At 43.4% G+C, this 20,458-nt stretch overlaps 1 protein-coding gene across 4 annotated transcripts in view; it reads left to right on the forward strand.

Annotated features, from left to right (window-relative positions):
* dcc (DCC netrin 1 receptor) overlaps positions 1-20,458 on the forward strand; it is a 277,076-nt gene that overhangs the window by 75,260 nt on the left and 181,358 nt on the right. For all 4 annotated transcript variants that reach the window (XM_078955556.1, XM_078955557.1, XM_011482137.4 and 1 more), the window contains exons 2-3: positions 143-499; positions 13,214-13,501. In XM_078955556.1, coding sequence (XP_078811682.1) covers positions 143-499; positions 13,214-13,501 — 645 coding nt within the window. The remainder of the gene's footprint in view (positions 1-142; positions 500-13,213; positions 13,502-20,458) is intronic.

Below are 20,458 nucleotides of genomic sequence, written 5' to 3' on the forward strand. Positions count from 1 at the left end.
AACATAGTTTTGACTCCTCTGGGCTTCTTGTGTGTTTTTTGTGTTTTGCTGCTCCTGGTTTCAGTGATCAGAGTACCATAGTCATGTAATCTCATCTTTCTCTTCCAGAGTCTAACTCTCGGTGTCTTTTCTCTGTCTACAGCGTCGAACATCGCCTCGTCTTCCTCTTCGTATTCATCAAATCTTGGTTTTGTAGACTTCACCTTCACCCGGGAGCCTCGGGACACGGTCACAGTGCGGGGGGGTGTGCTGCAACTTGACTGTCAGGCTCAAGCAGATTCAGTCACAAGGCGTCCCAGCATCACATGGCGTAAAGATGGAGTGTTGCTCAGCACAGTGGTTGATGAGCGACGACAGCAACTCAGCAACGGCACCCTGATGGTGCGAAATGTGGTGCATTCGCGGCACCACAGGCCAGATGAGGGAGAATACCAGTGCCTTGCTACTCTGGACGGTCTGGGGAGCATAGTGAGCCGGACTGCAAAAGTCACTGTGGCAGGTAAGGAACGCTGATACTTCACGTATAAAAGTACTGTATAAAGAGTGGAGCCAACAAGTATTTGTCAGTCTCCAGTCCTAAACATTGTCCTGCGTAAAAGATGGAAGAAGTCTGTAAATATTCATTTCAAGACGATACAGCAATTTTGTTTAAATTCTACGATGCAGTAAATTCTACGATGCAGTTAGTTCATAACTGCAATTTGCAATGCAATTTTTAAATGATAAACTAAATAAAATGTTTGCGGTATGAAATCTACCATCTACCTCAACATTGGTTTGTTCCATAAGGGGCTTTTGACAGAAGATATTGTCATAAACTGCGTTATCCTGTCATGGACCTTCTAATGAAGCAACAAAGATCTATGATCCAGGGATGGACAACGCCAGACCTGGAGGACCGGTGTATCCGTGTGATCTCCACATATCCAATCATTATTGATTACCTGGTTCAGGTGTGTCCAGCCAATTAGAACATGCCAGAGCAGGAATGCAGCCCTCGAGGCCTGGAGTTGCCTGTCCCACCGCCCAGCGTACTCCGGGGTGACCCGGGTTGGTCTTTGGGGTTAGGGACTCCTCTGCTGTGCCAAACCCCTTGACTTGGGGTTCTGGGTGGGTGGGGCTTTGGACTGGACTTTTGCCACTGCAGTGAGATTTGTCTGTCTGCGATTGTGCTTGCACTCTTTGTGCCTTTGTGCCTTGGCCTTTCTGCTCTCTGAGGGCCAGGGACTCCTGCGGCGGGCCCCCTGGCCCTGTTTCTAGCTGGCTGCTGTGTGGAGGGCCCTTAGGCCTGTTTTTCCATATGGGGAGACCTCGGGAGCCCCGGCAATGCTGATTGCTCCTGATTGCTTTCTGGTTTATTTCAAGTAATCAAAACTAAAACTAGACTTAAAAAAGCAGACATATTCATCTATATACAGATAAATCAAACTTAGGATGATTAGTCACAATTAAATGGCCAAAAGGTCTAAAATCTATGATTCAATCAAAGAAGGAATAAAAAGCTGCAGAAAAGAGAAAAAGGTTCCCTTATAGTGGATTTATTGAGAAATGCTCTAAAAAGAAATTGAACTTGTCTTTGTCAGTTATAGCAGAAATCTGGTAAATATTTAAACTAGGGAAAAAGGATTCTGCTGTAAATCCTCAGTTTCACTTTACTGCTCTTAATACTTTCAAAAAAAAACCCTAATGTAATCTAGATAATGGAGCATGACTTAAGATCAATATTTTTTTATGGAAGATGATAATAAGGACAAACTCTGAGGGTAAAGTGTCGCTGTCATCCACTGCTTCCTGTTCAAAGCTGAGTCAGCGGAACACAAAGTCTGACAGAAACATGGAGTGAACCAGCAGCCGACCAGAGACAGCAGCGAGTCTTCACAACTTCTGAGGACTTCTTGGTAAACTGAGGTCTGTCTTGATACAAAGAACTGCTTTAAGCTTGAATTAAGCCAAAACCCCCTCGACATCTGGTAACCTAGCGATTAGGAGGAATGGTCATGGGGCAGTCGCTCATGTTGGAGTTTTCAGAGTATGGCCGTCAGTCTGCCTGACTGCTTTAGCTGCTGTGTAGCTTCCCTGATTAAACACGATCCCAATTAACTCAAACAAACAAGTCCATGTTCAAGTCTGACGTAAAAATATGAACTTCCTCTGACACACGCCACCTCACAAGGCAAAAAGCTAATGAACAGTAGAGGCTTCAAAATGCAATTAACACCTGTGTCTGCTGACGAGGATTCAATTAAGACGCCAAAGTCCTGAGAGAGAGAGGAAGATTCTGGGCAGAAGAAACGCTACCTGACAGCTGAAGTGAGAGGAGACATTCAGCAAACTTCAGGTTCAAAGCTGATTATAGGAGAACCCTAAACTCACAGACCCACCCCCATGAAAATCCTGTTCTTGCTGTTTCTAACATGTTCTTGTAGCATTTTTCTCTTGATGGAGGACATGGATAAAGAAAATTAAGATTGAAATGGCTTTTCTTTATGCAAATTGTTGCGAAACAGGAGCAGATGAAAAACTGCTCTTTGACTAAACTTGTAGGTGTGATGTGGAAGTTAGTACAGCGAGCCACAAGCTCTAAGCTCCGCCCCTTTCTGATCATCCACCTGCAGACCAACAGATCAATGACCGTCTTTGTTTTCCTGGTCTGAGCTGGAATCTGGATCAGAACTGGACGGATGGACGGATCGGATGTTGCTCACTCTGACATTGCTTGGGGTTGTGAGGGGCCGTAAGCCAGTGGGAGAGTGTAAACAAAGGGATGATGGGAAACACGCCTGCCTACAACTTAGAGGGGATTTTCCAAAGAACTCCAGCTGCTCTGTAGAAACTATGTTCTAGAAAACGACGCAGGTTTTTGATTTGACCTAAAAACTGCATCATCATAATGATAAGACCACTGTGGTTGCTTTGAAAACAGATCAGAGATGATTGCAGCGGGACTTTAATGAAGCTTCTATTTATTTTCACCTTCTCACCATGCTAGAAATTGTGTTTTTACTTGTAATGCCTTCTTGTCAGTAAGATGCTAAGTTCAATCTTATTTTATCAGCAGTCGTTAAAAACATCTTGCATGTTTGTTTTTGTTTTTAAAGGCAGAGTTTCATAAAAAAATCCTCGGTTTTATTTGTGTTTGGAACTTTGGGGTTTGCTGCACCTTAGTAGATGACAGGTACTTCCATGCTGGTTTTCCAGCTGTCTCTTTTGCAAATTTCACCCATTAAAGTGCATTTTTGTGAAAAAAAGTAGTTCAAGCCTTAGCCACATGCACCCTGCAGGGGGTTGACACGGATGGGTGCTGCAGGGTTTTTGGGTGGACCGGTCCCACGGAGGAGTCAGGCAGTCAGGCTGCACATAAGGAGCACACCTGGAGCAGAACCTGAACAGAACAGCACCAGAACAACGCTTGGGATTAGGGAGAGGGAATGAAAAAAAAATCAAATCTTTAAGACCCGCCTGCGTCTCACCCACCTCCCCCTTACTTACCCCCGACTTGGTTGTAGTTTGATTCATCTGTGCAGGTTTGCCAGCTTTTCACCTGCAGCCAAAACTGCTGCCCTTACAGCTGGATCTGGGCTAAGACCTTTCCAAATTAAAATGTTTTAAGACGATTTCATCAACCCACCATTATGACCACCCAGACTAAATAATAAAGTCCAGGTTTATAGATTTTATCATCTTAAACATGAAATCCTACTGAAGAAAAACAAAGAATTGTGTCTGGGTGAACCTTGTTTTTGTGGTAACTGATGTATCACTAAAGTAATGTCAAAGGAATTAGACGTAAAGGAGACAGCCCTACTTTAAAGACAGTATATCAATAATAAGAAACTATTTAAAGTGGTAAAGTATTTGGTCTTGCAGATGACTCTGACACTCACAAGGGTTCCCTTCTCTTCCTGTGTGACCTGTCAGTAAAACCACCTTTGGAAGAAGGCTCCAGATTTAATCCCGCTCTATTTAAGATGGTCATAAGGCCAAAAAGGTCCAATTTCAAAGCCTGACATCCCTGAGCCTTTCCAAACATCAGACTTAACCGTCTCCAGTCTGGACATGTCAGCATGTGAACAAACCTGATGTTAGTTCTGTAGAGTTATTAGAAGACAAAGAAAGAGAGAAGCTGTCCTCAAATCTCACTGCTGCCCCCCTCCGTCTGCTGGGATGTTGATTATCAGTCTGCAAGTCTGTTTGGGTCATTGGTCTAATCAGCAGCAGATAATAACCCCCATCAATGTGAAAAGTGAGCGAGGTTGTTGTTTTTTGGTCAGGAGGCTAAAAGTGTCGCTGACTTAAGCCTGAGTTTAGAAACGTTTCGCTCTTTTTAAACTTAACAATTTTATTTCATGATGTTCATCTCTTTTTTACTCTTCATTGAAATATAAATTTGCTTTTTCATTTCTTTTAGAGAAAAAGCAGGGGGGCCATGTGTCCGTCATCTTTACGGTTTTAATAAAGAAATCTTAAATGAAATAACTCCTTTGATGACTCTTAGGATGAAAATTTTCATCACAAGCCTAAATATTGAAATAACAGGATTCTAAAGGATGAATGGACTCCTGCATGGAAGTTCTGTTAACAGTTAGACTTAAATCTTTGCTTTGAATTGAGATTCTGACTGTAGAACAAGACCGTGAATCTTCAGGCCTCCCTATCTGCTGCTGATTACCTGGATCAGGTGTAGGGATGGGTACCGTGCCCCGGTATTGAACCAGCCCAAGGGCCACATTCTTTAAGACCGCAGTATCGTTAAGATCTGACCTGAACGGTTCTGCTATCAGTACTGGAGAAGTTACTTTTTCTTTTTTTTGTGTCCTACAAGCGTTTTCTGCCATATTTAACTCACCAAGTCAGTCAATTTTCCGTTAAGTAATGATGATATTAATTTCGGTATTCTCGTTGAAGCTGAGAGCTCTGTCTGTCTATTTGTGTGCACGGGGGGCGGGGCTGTTGTTCAGACAGCACGCGCCGCGCGCGCACACACACAAGACAAGACAGCACACACAGTCAGTGGCGATCTCGTAGGGGACACGTGAGCGCCCTAGACTAAGAACACCCGTTTCTGCGTAAAATTAATGAAGTTCGCATCAAGTAGCCCCTACCATCCTGTCACCTTGCTGCTACGATGAACGTTTGTTGCGCTGTTTGTGTAGAACACGCTGGGGCGGTGTGTTCTACACAAAACAAACAGGTAGAGAGGCGGGGCTTAGATTCACCGCTTATGATTCCAGACCCGTGACAAACTATCAGCTGCTTCCTAATACTTAATAATAATGAATGACTAATGATAGTTGTCATCCGTAAAATTGATATAATTTATTGGGTTTACTGGATTTAAACAAAAATAAATAAATAGAAAGGAGTCTGCATCAAAGTGAATTTGTTTTCATCATCTCACTCAATCCTAACTCTGGTGTTTGACAGACAGAAAAGTCTATTCAAGGTTATTAAATAATTAAATGAATATATGGGCTGCACGGTGGCGCAGTGGTTAGCGCTCTTGCCTCACAGCAAGAAGGCCCCCGCTTCAAGACCTGGCTGGGGGACATGGAAAAAAAACCACAACATCAATGTGGGTCCTTTCTGTGTGGAGTTTGCATGTTCTCCCCGTGCATGCGTGGGTTTTCTCCGGCTTCCTCCCACCGTCCAAAAACATGCTACATAGGTTGATTGGCAACTCTAAATTGTCCATAGGTGTGAGTGTGAGAATGAATGGATGTGTGATTGAGGATATTCCACCCTGCAACAGATTGGCGACCAGTCCAGGGCATCCCTTGCCTACGCCCAAGTGGCCTGGGATAGGCTCCGGCAACCCCGTGACCCCAAAAGGGAATAAACGGTTAAGAAGATGAATGAATGAATGAATTAAATGAATATCCTGTCTGGAACATTCTCATGTATAAAGTAAATTTTTTTGTTAAAAAAACAGTTTTGATGCATAATGAGGAAATAAAATACTTTATATTCTTCATTTGTTATTTTTTTATTATTCGTCCTCAAAAAGTATCGATAAGAGAACCGTTAAAATACCGGATCAATAAGCAGTATCGATAAGAGTAGTAGTACCGTTAAAACCTTAACGATACCCATCCCTAATCAGGTGTGTTCAGCCAATAAGGAGCTTTAATGGCGGTGGGAAAACGTGTTGGACACTGGCCCTCCAAGTCTGGATTCTGACTCCTGGTAAGCTTGGAATCAGAGAATTATTAGAAGAAGATTCCCCAAAATCTGGATGCTGCGAGTTTTTACGGAACTGAGACGAGGACAGATGCAGAGGAAAAAGGGGAGCAGGGGGGTTTATGAAATGTCCTGGAGGATAAAGGCACTAGGTGTGTTTGCATTACACATCTGCTTCTTCAGAATTCTAGAAATGTGGAAAAAACACCATTTTGCAATTCAACTGTTTCCGATTTTTGTATTTGTTCCAACAGCTGAGCAAACAGATGAGAGCTGAAGGCTCTTTGTTGGACAGATGCTACTGTTACAACACGAGGTTATGAATCTTCTGACGTCCAGCACGGTATAGCAGATGGAGGGATGGGGGTGTGACGATAACCGCATCACCTCATCACCGCACGTATTTTTTTTTTTTAAAGTTGTGCATATGGTTTGTGATCGGCACAATAATAAACACAGTAAACACATTCATCTTTGCTGATGATTTACTTTTTCTGCTCGTCCTGTGTTCAGACTTCAAGGGTTTCTGGGGGAAACCTTTTATTACTGTTCTCCTTCACTCCCTCTACGCTGCAATAGAAGTTTCCGTCTTGCGAGGAAATACGACAAATTTACTGCGTTCTAATTATTCATTTCCATTGTATTCATTTCCGTTACAAGCTGTGTGCGTTCTTGAGTGCACGACACGGCCGCCCACCAGAGGATTTTGTGTTGGGGGGGTTTATTACTGTTCTCCTTCACTCTGTAACACCAAACATGAACACACAGCTAGATTTCCATGAATATCACTACATGTTTTGTTTGGGAACTATTTTGTGCAGCGTAACGTTACGTGTCTGCATAAACAAAGGCGGAGCCTCCTGCCACGCCTTTTTCATGGGTGTCAGGCTTCATGGCTACCGGAGAGGTGACAAAGTGTCTGCAGTCTGTTTATTACTGGGCAATATCTAATATTCTGAGAAGATGTCTGTACCAGAGAGCACAGGTGAAGGCTCACATGCAGCTGGAAAGCGGTCCAGATACCAAGTATAGGTATTTGTATTGATGTCAGTGATCCTTGCTCTGTAATTATTTGGTACCAGATTGATGGCTGAATTCTTAGTGTAGCCCACCCCTACTCTACTCTACATTGAGCTGTGCAAACAGGTAAAAATATTGTAACTATTCCAGGGTGAATTCATGTAAAAGGAGTATCCAGCATCATCAATAGTTCACCAACAATAGGTTCCCTCAGTATATTCAACCAAACTGACTATTCAGAATAGATAATTCATAGAACAGCTGATTAAACAAATACGTTAGCTCAGAGTTGGTTGTAACTCGTAAATCTGTTGTAAAAAGAGCATTGAAACATGTCTGGACTTTAACGCACCCTGATGTCATCGTAAAAGGAAATACTTTTCTGTTTCCTAAAATTCCAGAGTCTCTCTAACTTGTAATTAAAGACAACAAGCACAATGTATTCTAAATGGCTGTGAAAGACAAGTTCTACTGATTTTTCAGGGCAATAAATTTGGAGTTAAAAGTCCAGAGACGGTTCAGGTAGAAATCCCCCATCAGTCCCAGCGGTGTTTCCGACGTCAGTCCTCAAATAGCTCTGCCCGGCATGTTTTCCTTTTTTCCTTTGTCTTTGGATGAGCTTTAGAAGCCGTGCTTTGCCGTTATCAGTCATTTAGCAGCTGTGAGCTATCTATTTGTGAGTTTCTGCCATTCAGGCTCATTTAAATTGGCATTTTTGTGCAAGGCAGCATCTGTATAATTGCTTTATGAAGGAGATTTATGAGGAACGATAAATCCCATCAGCTCATTATTGGGATCATTAAAAATATATTTTGACTTATAATAAAAGGTTTAGAGTGAGAATGAGTTATTTGTCAGAGTCAGATGACAAGTCCGATCCTTGTCTTTCAATCCTTCACATTATTTCCTGATTCATTGCCCCTCCACTCAGTGGAAAACCTCTTTCTCTGTCTTTCAACGGCTCCCTTTAGAGGGCGCCACAGCATCCGCCTCCATCTAATCCTCTCCTCTGCAAACTCCTACCACCCTCATGTCCTCCTTTCCTGCATCCATGGACCTCCTCACTGGTCTTCGTCATTGGTAGGTCCCACCCCCTGTTCCCAACATCATCACTGTTCCTCCTCTCAAGGTGTCAGCATTTATCTGCAAAGCTTCTAACGTGAGCTGCTCAGCTCAGATTCATTCCCAATCCCATCCATCCTAGTTACTGTATTGCTGTTTTTTTTAGGTGGTTCCTCACCTAGGAAACCACCAATCTGGTGATTCGCTTGATTGCATTAAATTTATATTAGATGGCCTTTCTGACAAATCTCTGACTTACATGGACTTGGGACTGGCGCACCAGAACAAACTATTGTGCCCCTTGTAGAAGCCAAATCTTTCTCCACAGCTTTTGGCTATTGGGTGATAGTAGATGTAGCCTTTGTTCTGTTTTTTGTCTCACTTTTGTTTATCTGGGCTTTTTGTAGCTTTCCTCAGTTCAGCTTTGATTCATGTGAACCAGGATTTAGGTAAAGGGACTTAAAGCCTTTTCCCCAGATTTATGCCATTTACCGAGGTCATCCCTAGAGTCTTTTCACCCTTGAACTAGTGGAAAGTTCAAAAAAGTAACGCGTGTCTATGTTTAAGGGGAAGTTTGATTAATGCCTGCCAGAGTCCAACCCTGTCTGTTCCTCTGTGTAAATCTGCTGTGACTCACTTTAGGTCTTGTTCCACTTTATCCCTGTCCTGTTATCTCTGTGTTATGATCACGCCTGCTTTGGAAAGCTTTAGTCCCTTCTTTATGGGTTATCTTGGTTTCTGAGAACCGTGTGCTTTTGCTTTTCTGGTGTTATCAGTTCACTGCATGCTTTACGCTTTGTTGATCCAGGCTTCTGCAGTTTTAACTGATGTAAATCACAAAGAAGTCATCATTTCCCTCAGCTGTGAGCGATGTGCATTGGCAGAAGAAGCCCTCTGTGCAGACGGATCAGGAATGTCATGATGTGGGTTAAACTTGCCCAGTTTCATTTGGTATTTTTAACCTTTTAAACAACAACAAAAAACAAAACTGTATTTGCTTTTCCTTCTTATTGCCTTGAGTGACTACTACACACAAACCATTATTTTGTCAGGAACTGGAGGTGTAGGACCCAATATGCAATCCTTGGTGACAGAAACTCAAACTTTTAATGAATAAACTTAAACAAGAGACTTAAAGGGCCTATATCACACAAAACCAGCTTTTGGAGCTTTTCAGTGTTTTCTAATGTTCATTCCTCACTAAAAAACATCCCCAACGTGCTTTTTGATCCATTCATACTTTTCTGAGTATTCCTCTAAAATCCAATCCAATCCACAGAAACGAGTGGGTCCTCACATTGTGACATCACAAAGTGAGGAACCGCCCCCTTTCTGGAAGAGTCTGCTTTGCCAGCTCCGCTCCCAGGCTAACAGACACGCCTACTTTCTCTGTGGGGCTAGCGGTGATCGGCTAAAGGCTTCCCATTTATATGAACTATCCGAACATCCATCTTTGGAAAAGTTTAGATTTTTGTTTGTTTTCATGGGAGAAACACAGACACTCTGCTGAGGTATGGAGTGATGTTTCTGCCACCACCTTGCAAACAAAACTTTCTAAGTTGCAAATGAAAATATTAAATATTTGCTTTTCAATTATTTTGTATTTAGCTTTCAATTTTTTTTTGTGCTTTCAAAAACTTTTTTTGCGTTTGCAAAACACATGTTTTCAGGTGCGTTGTGTCAAATCTCGCTTTTGTCCAATCTTTGATTTTGCAGAGTTAAGTTTCAGTTTAGCTGACAAAGCTGCCATCAAACAGCTGCTGATTTGTCCAGATTCTAACCAATCCGGTGTCTCTGTCTCATATTGATGTTGCTTGGAGGTAGACATGGACTTTGTTTCGGTTCTGTTCTATCGGGACTCTGCCGTTTTCAACCATTCTGGCCCGTTTCTCTCAGAGTGAAACCCAGAAGGAGCAGCAAAGCAGCTGAAATCCAACCAAGTTTTGTATTTATTTATGTCAGTGTAGCGACCAACGTGTTTAAAACGTCTGCAGCAGGAAAACAAATGTCCGAGCTCCAACTGGGTTCAGCAGGAAGTATCAGTTATTAAGATTTGTATCTGAACTATTGTTTTATTTTGATCAATAAATGTTGAAATATTAAGAGATAATAGCATTTGTTATGACTAATTTTTTTTAACTTTGGACAAATGCTCATGAGTTCTAAAACATGAGACACTGTGAAAATTAACATAGTTTCTTCTACTAAATACATTGAGTCTACTGTGGTGACCCATCATTATTTAGCTTAATATTGCTGTTCATCTAAGCCCAAACAGTTGTGCAGCATAAATTAATATGTGCTTTAAATCTTTTATTGTTTTGTTTTAACAAACAGATCTCAAAGAAAATCAAACTTTTTACTAATATTTTGCTCCGGAAGATTCACAGATCTCACATATCTCTCTCTGTTGATATAATGTCAGTAGATAAACTTTACAGTTTCAGGAGATCCTCGGCCATAAATGCACAAATCTGACCAAATAAAAATTAATCAATGCTAAAAAAGAAAGAAAGTATGTAATATTGTTAAAATGTTAGAAAAATGAAAACATCTTCATCCAAAGAGACAACATTGATGGTAAAAAGAACTGGTTCGGTTTCAGAGCCTCGGTAACAGACACCATGTTAGATAACAACGGCGATTTGATTGGTTAGAATCTGGACCAATCAGCAGCTGTTTGATGGCAGCTTTGTCACGTCAAACTGAAACTTAACGCAGCAGAATCAAAGATAGGAAAAAAGTGAGATGACACACAACGCATGCAAAAACTTTTTTGGCGGTGGCAATAGTGGCAGTTTTATTACGCTAAGTCACGCTTAGAGTAGTCAGCAAAATCAAAGATTGGACAAAAGCGAGATTAGACACAACGCACCCGAAAACATGTGTTTTGCAAACGCAAAAAAACTTTTGAATGCAAAAAAAAAATTGAAAGCATAAAAAAAGAAAAAGAAAGCTAAATAACAAATAATTGAATAGCAAATATTTAATATTTTCATTTTAACATAGAAAGTTTTGTGTGCAACGTGGTGGCAGAAATTTCACTCCATGCTGAGGCCGACTCTACAATGATGTCATGAAATGGGCGTGGCATATTTTATTCATTTAAAAAGATCATTGCTAATGTGCCAAAGGTCATATATTATCATAAACGTACATACAGTTTACTCTGTAAGGCTAAAGAAAAGCAGAATGTAGATCCTTTAAATACACAGAGGATAATGAAGACTATTCAAGACAGCTGTGGATAACTTGAAACCTAAACCTGGCCTGACGGACACAGAGAACATGACCAGAACCCAAACTAAAGTCCTCAATCCTCACTACAATACGTTTTCAAAATGTGCTCCACTATTTGGTCGAGAAGGCCAAGGGTTAAGGGTTAAGGCTGTGGTGCAGGGGTAGAGCGGTTAACCCTCATCAGTGCAGATTCGCCTCCCACCTTGCCCCCCCACGTGGGAATGTTCTTGACATTGAACTCCACATTGCTCCCGTGGTTGCAGTATGGAGTGCCCCCCCCTCTCGGTTTTATTTGCACCTTAGACATGTAGGGCCCTTGGCAGGGGGGGTGCTTGTACATCACTGCCAGCAAGTAGCAGATGTCCTCTTAGCGCCCTACCCGCCAATTTTAACCGCACCTCAGACATTTAGGGCCCCTTGGTGGGGAGGGTGAGGGGACATCACTGTGAGTAATCAGGAGATGTCCCCTTAGTGCCCTACCCGCCAATTTTAACTGCACCCCCTTAGTACACACACCCTTCACCCGTCAAAATATACATTCCAACATAAACACACACACATGCACACACACACCCTCACAAACTCACACGCACATGCATTTCACAAGGAAGGTGGGACCTTGTACCATCTGTCCCCTACCCAATCACCGGTAGGGGGTACTGGACCCTTGGCAATGGCGGCCGTGTCCCCTGGGTGGTGGTTTCCTGGGCCCAGCGGCCCTCTCTCCACCCAGGAAAGGGGATCCCTGAGCTTTCTGGCAAGGCCAGAAGGCGGGGATCACATCACACCTGAGCCGGGGGTGTCCGTGTCCCTGTGGTGTGGGTTCTGGTCCTTGCCTACGGGTGCTGGGCCTAGCCAAATTTCCAACTTTGGCCGAGCCTGGTCGGGCCATGTTTACAACACCCCTCGTAGGCCCCCCTTTTCCCTGGGGTGCCCCCCTCCTGGGTGGGGGCGGCTGGCCCCTGCCTTGCTCCTTGCTTCTAGACCAACCGTGGGCCGGGTGGGTGGCTGCCTGGAGCGCGGAGCGGGTCTCCCTTGGGGGGTCCTGGCTCGTACCTGGCGTTGGGGGATGCCCAGAACTCCTGGGTGGTGATGAGGTGCTGGTCTGGGGCTGTAGGCACCCTTCTCGGTTGGGGCCCGGCGTTGGGCCCTCCTGGCGCGGCGGGGCTTCGATTCCAAAAGGGGTTTTATTCAGACATACCTCTGGTTTGTCTTGAGATGAATAACCCCTCTTGTTAAAGTAAAATATGTCCAACACAAGAGGCCCTCAGCTCTCATCTGTCTGCCCAGCTGTTGGACCGGACAAGTTAAAAAATAAATAAATAAAAAGAACTCCACATTGCTCCTGGTGCTTGAGATTGGCAGTATGTATGCAAATGTGTGTGTGTGTGTTAATGTGTGTGGGTGAATGGGACTGTTAAAGTGCAGAGCAGTTTATATCAGATCAGAAGATCCCAGGTTCAGTTCCTGCTCTGCCCGCCCATGTGTGAAAGACACTGAACCCAGGGTTGCTCCTGGTGGTTCTGGGATGGCGGTCAGTGTGATGTGTGTGACTGTGTGCATGGGTGAACAGGACTGGAACTGTAAAGAGCTTTAGACTTTCTCAGATGGGAGTTGAGTTGAGTTAGAAACGCAGTCACACGTACACTCACATGTTTATCCTTACTGAGTTGTGTCAGTTTGCTTCATAAACCTTTCCTCTGTCCACTCACAGGTCCGCTGAGGGTGATCGTCCCCACAGAATCGGTGTCTGCGTACCTCGGTGACACAGCACTGCTTCGCTGTGAGGTCTCAGGGGACCCACTACCTGTCATACGTTGGCAGAAGAACCGTGAAGACCTACCATTGACCTTTGACCCAGACTTTCGCCTTGCAGTGTTGCCGTCTGGCTCACTGCAGGTGAGCCGTGTTCAGCCGCCGGACTCAGCCACGTACCGCTGTCTTGCTGATAACCCTGGCAGCACCAGGACGGGGACAGATGCAGAACTCCGAGTCCTCCCAGGTACTGGAACAGTTTTAAGACTCAAATGCTTAACTGTAGACTCTAGTGACTGATCAGCATGAAGGAACGTGTCATTGAAGATATTCAAAGTTTTAGTTGAGCCGTGGTAACTTACTTCTCTAGTTTTAGCTACACGTCATGCCTGCAGGGTTAAGTGTGTTTTTTTTCTAAGCTATCATTTTGCTCACTTTCCTCTTTGTGTTAAATGTGTCATTTTAAGATGAAACTGGATGTAATGGATGTTTGGAACATGAGGTATGATTTTAGTAATGTGCCTGTTGGTGGAAGGAGATTCTCCTGGATCTGCAGGGACTCTGTCAGCAGCCAGTACTCTGTCCACATCGTGTCGTCTATTATTCATGTCTGTGCACCGTGCACTTTATATCACTTAGATTACAGCTCAGGTTGGCTTACGCTCTCTCCGCTTAAACACCACTTCCAGAGGACATTATGAAGTGTTCCCATACTTGTTCCCAGCAGGGGCTCTTTGGAGCTACGGCAGGATAATCACATGCATTTTGCATTTCAAAGCACGTGTGCAGACTCCCAGCCAGCTCCTGCCTCCACCTCTGCACACCCACATCTAATACAATGAATGGAGCAAATACTTTCATTTTCAAATGAATAACATTTGGACAATATTCTACAGGAAAAATAAGTAAATGAACAAATAACAAGAGAAAAAACAGTCAACTAAAGACTTCCTAATAAAGTGGGAAAAAAACGGATGCAGCAGTCCTCAATACTGCAAGTTGTTCCACTAAAAATGACTGAGATAGGTCTATAATGTTCATTGAAGGTATACTTTAACTGTGAGAGACAGAATCACAATCACAGACCTGTTACTGTTATACCCCTGAGAACAGGGGAGAAAGAATCACGAGAGTGATTTATGCGTGTGTCCCTCATGCAGGTGTTTATTGCAATTCAAATAGTAACAAAAATAAGAAAACATTTAAACACATTCCTTGAGTAACTTTCACTTTGGATAAAAGATCACAAAATAAATACATAAATAATAAATGCTCCATCAACTGTCACTTTTGAGAAAAGAGCTCACAAAACCACAAAATAAATGCATAAATAAATGTTCTTTCAAACCTCAATTGAAACTGTCTGGACACAAGATGGCGGTATGCGCGTTCACTCGGGGAAAACCATTATGAAATCCGATCTCAAATAAAACTACCAAACATTTCCAAATTCCACACCAAAGTAACTCTAAGCTAACCATTACACATTTCAATAATATTTTCTGAACAAAACACCAATATTTGGTCACCATTACCTGAGAACAGGGGAGAAAGAATCACGAGAGTGATTTATGCGTGTGTCCCTCATGCAGGTGTTTATTGCAATGAGGAAGAACGGCGCGACTCCCCCTGGTGGTGGGTGAAGTCATGACTAATGATTTCCAGAACATTCCCCAAGACATAACAGTCGATCAGTAGTATCATAAATATAGTCAGCGCTTCAGTAAACTTTTTTTTAAATATATCAACTTAGAAGTGCAATTATCTAATATCCACCATACTCTCCCCCACTAGAAAAAATGTCGTCCCGACATTAAACCAACAAAATAAATTTCAGTCCTCTTAAGAATTTTACGCAATGACGTAACCACATTACATGTCAGTAGGCTGAGGTCCCTCCGAATTTATGCCCAGTCTTTGCATGAACCTTTCCTGTTGGCAACGTAATGTTTGTTATCATAAAGCACCTTCACATGCTGAATAAGAGTCTTTAAGTAGAGTCTTCATGTTCGCTCTAGACAAATGTCATCCATTTATGCTTGCTGAAGTCCATACGTACTAGGGAACTGAGCATAGCATGGCTGTAAAGCTGGCAGCCACTGGACCAGTCCTGGGTACAGAGGAAACAGTTGTGGTGTGGGCTGGACGCTGTAGCAGGATGGAATGCCTAGCTGGTCATAGGTCATGCGTCTGGGCGGGTGCCTCTCACGATGCGGTCGGGAGGTAGTGTCCACTGCCGGTGTCTCCACTAAAACAGTTGAGGGTGGAGAAGGGCTAGATGTTGAGCTGAGAGGCTGACTATCAGCCACGGAAGTTGTTGCCTCTCTTGTTTCAATCTGAGGAGGTGAATCAATCACATCCAAGTGGTCTCCACCCGGGAGCTCTGGTGATGGTGCAGCAGGCTCTGGTGCTGAGGGCTGATGTTCCACCACTGGGGAGCCTGTCTCAGCTGTAGGGTCCAATGATTGAGTCACTGGAAGCTGAGGTAGTGCTTTATGAAGGCAATATCCATCACCACTGTCCTCGTCATCAGACTCTTGAAATTCTTGCACAGGTTGGTCTTTGGTTTGCTTTTTGTGTACTGTGGGACTGTCTTTTTCCGGTTCAAAAGGTAAGTGATCACATGACATGAGCAGGTTTCTGTGTAACACTCTAGACCGGCCTTTACTTCTCTCTGGTTTTACCTCGTAGATAGGGAGGTCAGGCCCCATTTGTCTCACAACTGTGTGAATGGCATCTTCCCAGTAGTCACGTAATTTACCGGATCCCCCTCTTGGTGTCAGGTTTTTAATCAGGACTCGTTCACCCGGCTGCAGTGCAGAACTTGTTACTTTTGTGTCATAATATTTTTTGCTCTTTTCTGCAGATTTTCTTGCATGTTCATTGGCAATGACATATGCTTCATCCATGCCTTTTTTCCATTTGTCAGCATAGTCTCTGTGGTCACTAAAACATGAGTCTGAATACAGTCCAAATAGCATGTCTACTGGAAGTCTTGGTGTCCTTCCAAACAGTAGATAAAATGGTGAATAGCCTGTAACTTCACAACGAGTGCAGTTGTATGCATACATTAGTTTGTTGATGGATTCCTTCCAGCTTGTTTTTTGTTTTTCAGTTAGTGTCTTAAGCATCTGCAATAATGTCCTGTTCATACGTTCGACTTGGCCATTCCCCATCGGATGATAAGGTTTTGTCCTGGATCCAGTTATTCCGCTGAGTTTTGTTAGCTGACGGAACAACTGGTTTTCAAACTCACCCCCTTGGTCATGGTGGATACGACAGGGGAAACCAAACTTTAAGGCATAGTCATTGAAGATGATATTGGCAGCTGTCTTCCCTGACTTTGAGGTGGTGGCATAAGCTTGTGCAAAGCGTGTGAAGTGGTCAACAATCACCAAGATGTACTCATATCCGCCTTTGCATTTGTCCAGATGTAGAAAATCTATGCACACCAGTTCAAAGGGCTGTGTTGTTACAATGTTTGTTAAAGGGGCTCTTGTGTCACGACAGGGCTTTTTCTGCTTGATACAGGAGCACACTTTGGTCACATAATGCTCGATGTCTGACTGCATATATGGCCAGAAGAAACGGTCACGTACTAAGGATACTGTGCGATCGACGCCCTGGTGACCCATTTTATTGTGTAACTCTTCAAGTACTATTCCCTTGTACTTTTCTGGAAGGACTAGCTGTTTACAAACGGATGTAACTCTGTAAAGGATGCCATCACTACCAAGCACCAGCTTTTCCCATTCTCTGAACAAACATTTAGGCTTAGGACCGAATGCTCTTACCTCTTTGGTGGGAGGTTTTGAACCTGATCGTTTCCACTGGAGTAAAAGACTTATAACTGGATCAGAAGTTTGTGCTTCACTTAACTCTTTCGTTGGTATAGCCTGGATCGACACTTCAGCTGACTCACATTGCGCTGTGACTGACATGGCTGCTGCTGACAATGTCCATGTAGCAGGGTACTGCTTTTGGGCTTCAATGGCCTGTATGGCGGCTGCAATGGTGTCAGGAGGCAACTCTTCAGAACAGTTTCTCATTAGTGTCTCTACATCAAGAGGCATCCTTGATAAAGCATCAGCATCACCATTTTGTTTTCCTGGTTTGTACTTTATTGTGAAATTAAAATCGGCAAGCTCTGCAACCCAGCGTGATGTTGTTGCATTCAGTTTTGCAGTTGACAGAATGTATGTGAGCGGGTTGTTATCACTATACACAGTGAATGTTGGGGCATAGTACAAATAATCCCTAAATTTATCTGTGATAGCCCACTTCAGCGCTAGGAACTCCAATTTGCCTGCATGGAAGTGATAGTTTTTCTCCGCTGTTGTTAAAGTGCGGGAACCATAAGCAATGACACGCAGCTTGCTGTTTTGCTTTTGATACAACACTGCTCCGAGTCCTTTGTGTGAAGCGTCAGTGTGCACGATGAATGGTTGTGTGAAATCCGGAAAGCCAAGCACTGGTGGGTGGAGCAAACAGTCAATAAGATCCTCCAGAGCACTTTGATGCTGGTCAGGCCACACAATTTGTTTTGTTGAAGGTACAACTTGACTTGCTTTCTTGGATTTTTGCTTTGTCCCTTTTGTGGTTCCTGTATTCTCTGTGCCTTTGTCTGCTCTTAACAGCTCGTAAAGACAGCTTGCTTTTCTGGAAAAGTCTTTTATGTATTGTCTGTAGTAGGACAGGAGACCTAACATTTTTCTTAGCTGTCCAACATTTTGTGGTCTGATGTCTTTAAGTGCTCGAACTGCTTCAAAATCTGCAGGGTCAACTCTGCTGCCCTCTGCTGAGACAATTCTACCCAGATACCGTACTTCGGGTTTGAACATGTCACATTTACTGGGTTTAAGTTTTATGCCAAACCCTCTTAGTCGTTGCAGTACTTTCCTCACATCCTCCACATGATCTTTGAATGTTTTGCTATAGACCAATGTGTCGTCCAGATATGGGATACAGATGTTATCACGGAGTCCATCCAAGCATTCTTCCATACACCGTTGGAAGGCGGCTGGGGCATTCATTAGTCCAAAGGGGATACGTATCCACTCATATAATCCCCAGGGGGTCACAAAAGCTGTGAGTGGGCGACTTTCATCTGACATGAACCCTTGGTGGTATGCTTTTCCCTGGTCTAGAAGGGAAAACCAAGAATTACCCCCTAGGCTGTCCATGATGTCCTGGACTCGTGGTATGGGCTGGCGGTCTGGGTGGGTCTTTCTGTTCAAATCTCTATAATCTATGCACACTCGCAATGTACCGTCCTTTTTTCTAACACACACAACGGGCGAGGAGTATGAAGAGTTGGACTTTCTAACCCAGCCTTGTGCTATCAGATCATGCAAATGACTTTTCATCTCTTGGTACAGCGGACGTGGCACTGACATGTAGGTGCGTTTTACCGGCTCGTGGTCTTTAAGTGAAATAGTCATGTTTAGGTTCTCAATACAGCCTATGTCATTCTCTGATTTTGAAAATGACTCACATTCTTCACTGAGCATCTGCTTGACCACTAATCTCTGCTCTTCTTGGAGGTGGCTGAGATCTATAGGTGGGTCCCATTTTTCAATGGCGCTACAGGAAATCTTTGTGCTCATGTGATGAACAGTAGCTACAGATGAAGTTTTCTCAAACATTTGGGCAGGTAAAACAGCTGTAATAGTTTGAACTGTACCAACGACTGTACGACCTGAAAGGAGGATATCATGATCAGTTGGGTTTGAGACATCAACTGTTATGACAGGCAAAGAATCTTTTTTTATTTTAACCAGAGTATCAAAAAACTCAAGGTTATCTGGCCAATGAGGGTTTAAGTCAGGCTCAAATAACACAGTCATGTCCTCTTTGAAAGGCTGTGCGGAAACACGACACTCGATTTCTAGGCGACTTTGTTTGGGAACAGTTATGCAGTTTTTCTTAGTCTTTACTTTAAACTCATCCACTCTGTCTGCACTAACAGCCTTTATAAAAGCTTTTACGTTTTGTCTTTTAAACATGGGGAAAGATTTTCTTACTGTTGTGTATAGTTTTGCTTTCTCAGTCTTATTCAGGATGTACTCAATGACATTATAACCTACAATGGGATGTGACAGGTGTCCACCTTTCATGACCAGCATTGGAATGATCAGTTTTTCGGTTTTATCTGTGTTGGAGACCAGCTGGAAGGTTGTTTCAATCCACCCGAGATAAGGTACGTTGGTTCCGTTTGCTGCAGCCAGAGTTAACTGCTCAGGTGAGTCCACAATCTCTGCAACGTCTCTCAACTTTGTGTGCGGCAAATAGTCGGCTTTCCATCTCTCATCAATGATGGAGACTTGTGAGCCCGAATCCCACAGAGCCTGAAGTCTGTTGCCATCGAGGAAACACTCAACGAGGCATTGCTTGCCGACAAGTGATGTAACTTTGTGAGGAAAGTTTAATTGGGCTGGCGGCAGTGGTACATGGGCAGTCTTAATTTCATCTCCAATCTTCAACTCATTACATTGTCTCTTGTGTTCACCCCAGTGTTGTCTTTGGCATGCTTTAGTACAATAAAATGTCTTCTTACATGATGAACAGCGTCTCAAATTGTTTGTGGGATCGGTTTTTTTACAATGGGAACATTGTTGGGACTTATGGGTGATAGTTAACACTCGTCCCTCTGTGGTAACCTTTGCCCGTTTAAATGGTCCTCTCTCACTGGTCTCATACCTCTGAATTTACAGCCGGCCTGAAAATGTTCTCCGCTCCCACAGAAGTAGCAGTGAGTGCAGCGTTCATGGGCTCCAGTTTGCTGGCAGACATGGCATCTTCTTTGAAGATGAGCTGGGCGGGGTGAATAGTAACGAGCTGGATGCAAAGTGGGCGGTGGAGCAGGCCTTTGTTGGGGATACTGGTAACTGTAGTATTGCTGCTGGTCCCTAACAGGCTGCATCACTGGTGGCTGGAGGTATCCTGTGCTTGATCTCTGGCTGCTGTAATGTCTCCTTAATTTGTGCTATTTCTGCACTAAGGCCTTTTAGAGAAGCCATCCCTGTTTTCAGCTCTGCTAGTTCTGTCAACAAATCAGGTGGTATTTTAGCTTTGACCTCTTTTGGTGGACACTTAGCATGCAGTGTTTCCTCTGACTGAACCACATTCACATTTGTGGATGACTGTGAAGTTAAGCATCTTTTCTTGTTCTTTCTTTCTGTCTCGTTGGCACAAGCTATATTTA

This window comes from Oryzias latipes, chromosome 12 (genome assembly GCF_053564925.1).
Source record: "Oryzias latipes strain Hd-rR chromosome 12, Olatipes_Hd-rR_3.1".
Classification (NCBI taxonomy): Eukaryota; Metazoa; Chordata; class Actinopteri; order Beloniformes; family Adrianichthyidae; genus Oryzias; species Oryzias latipes.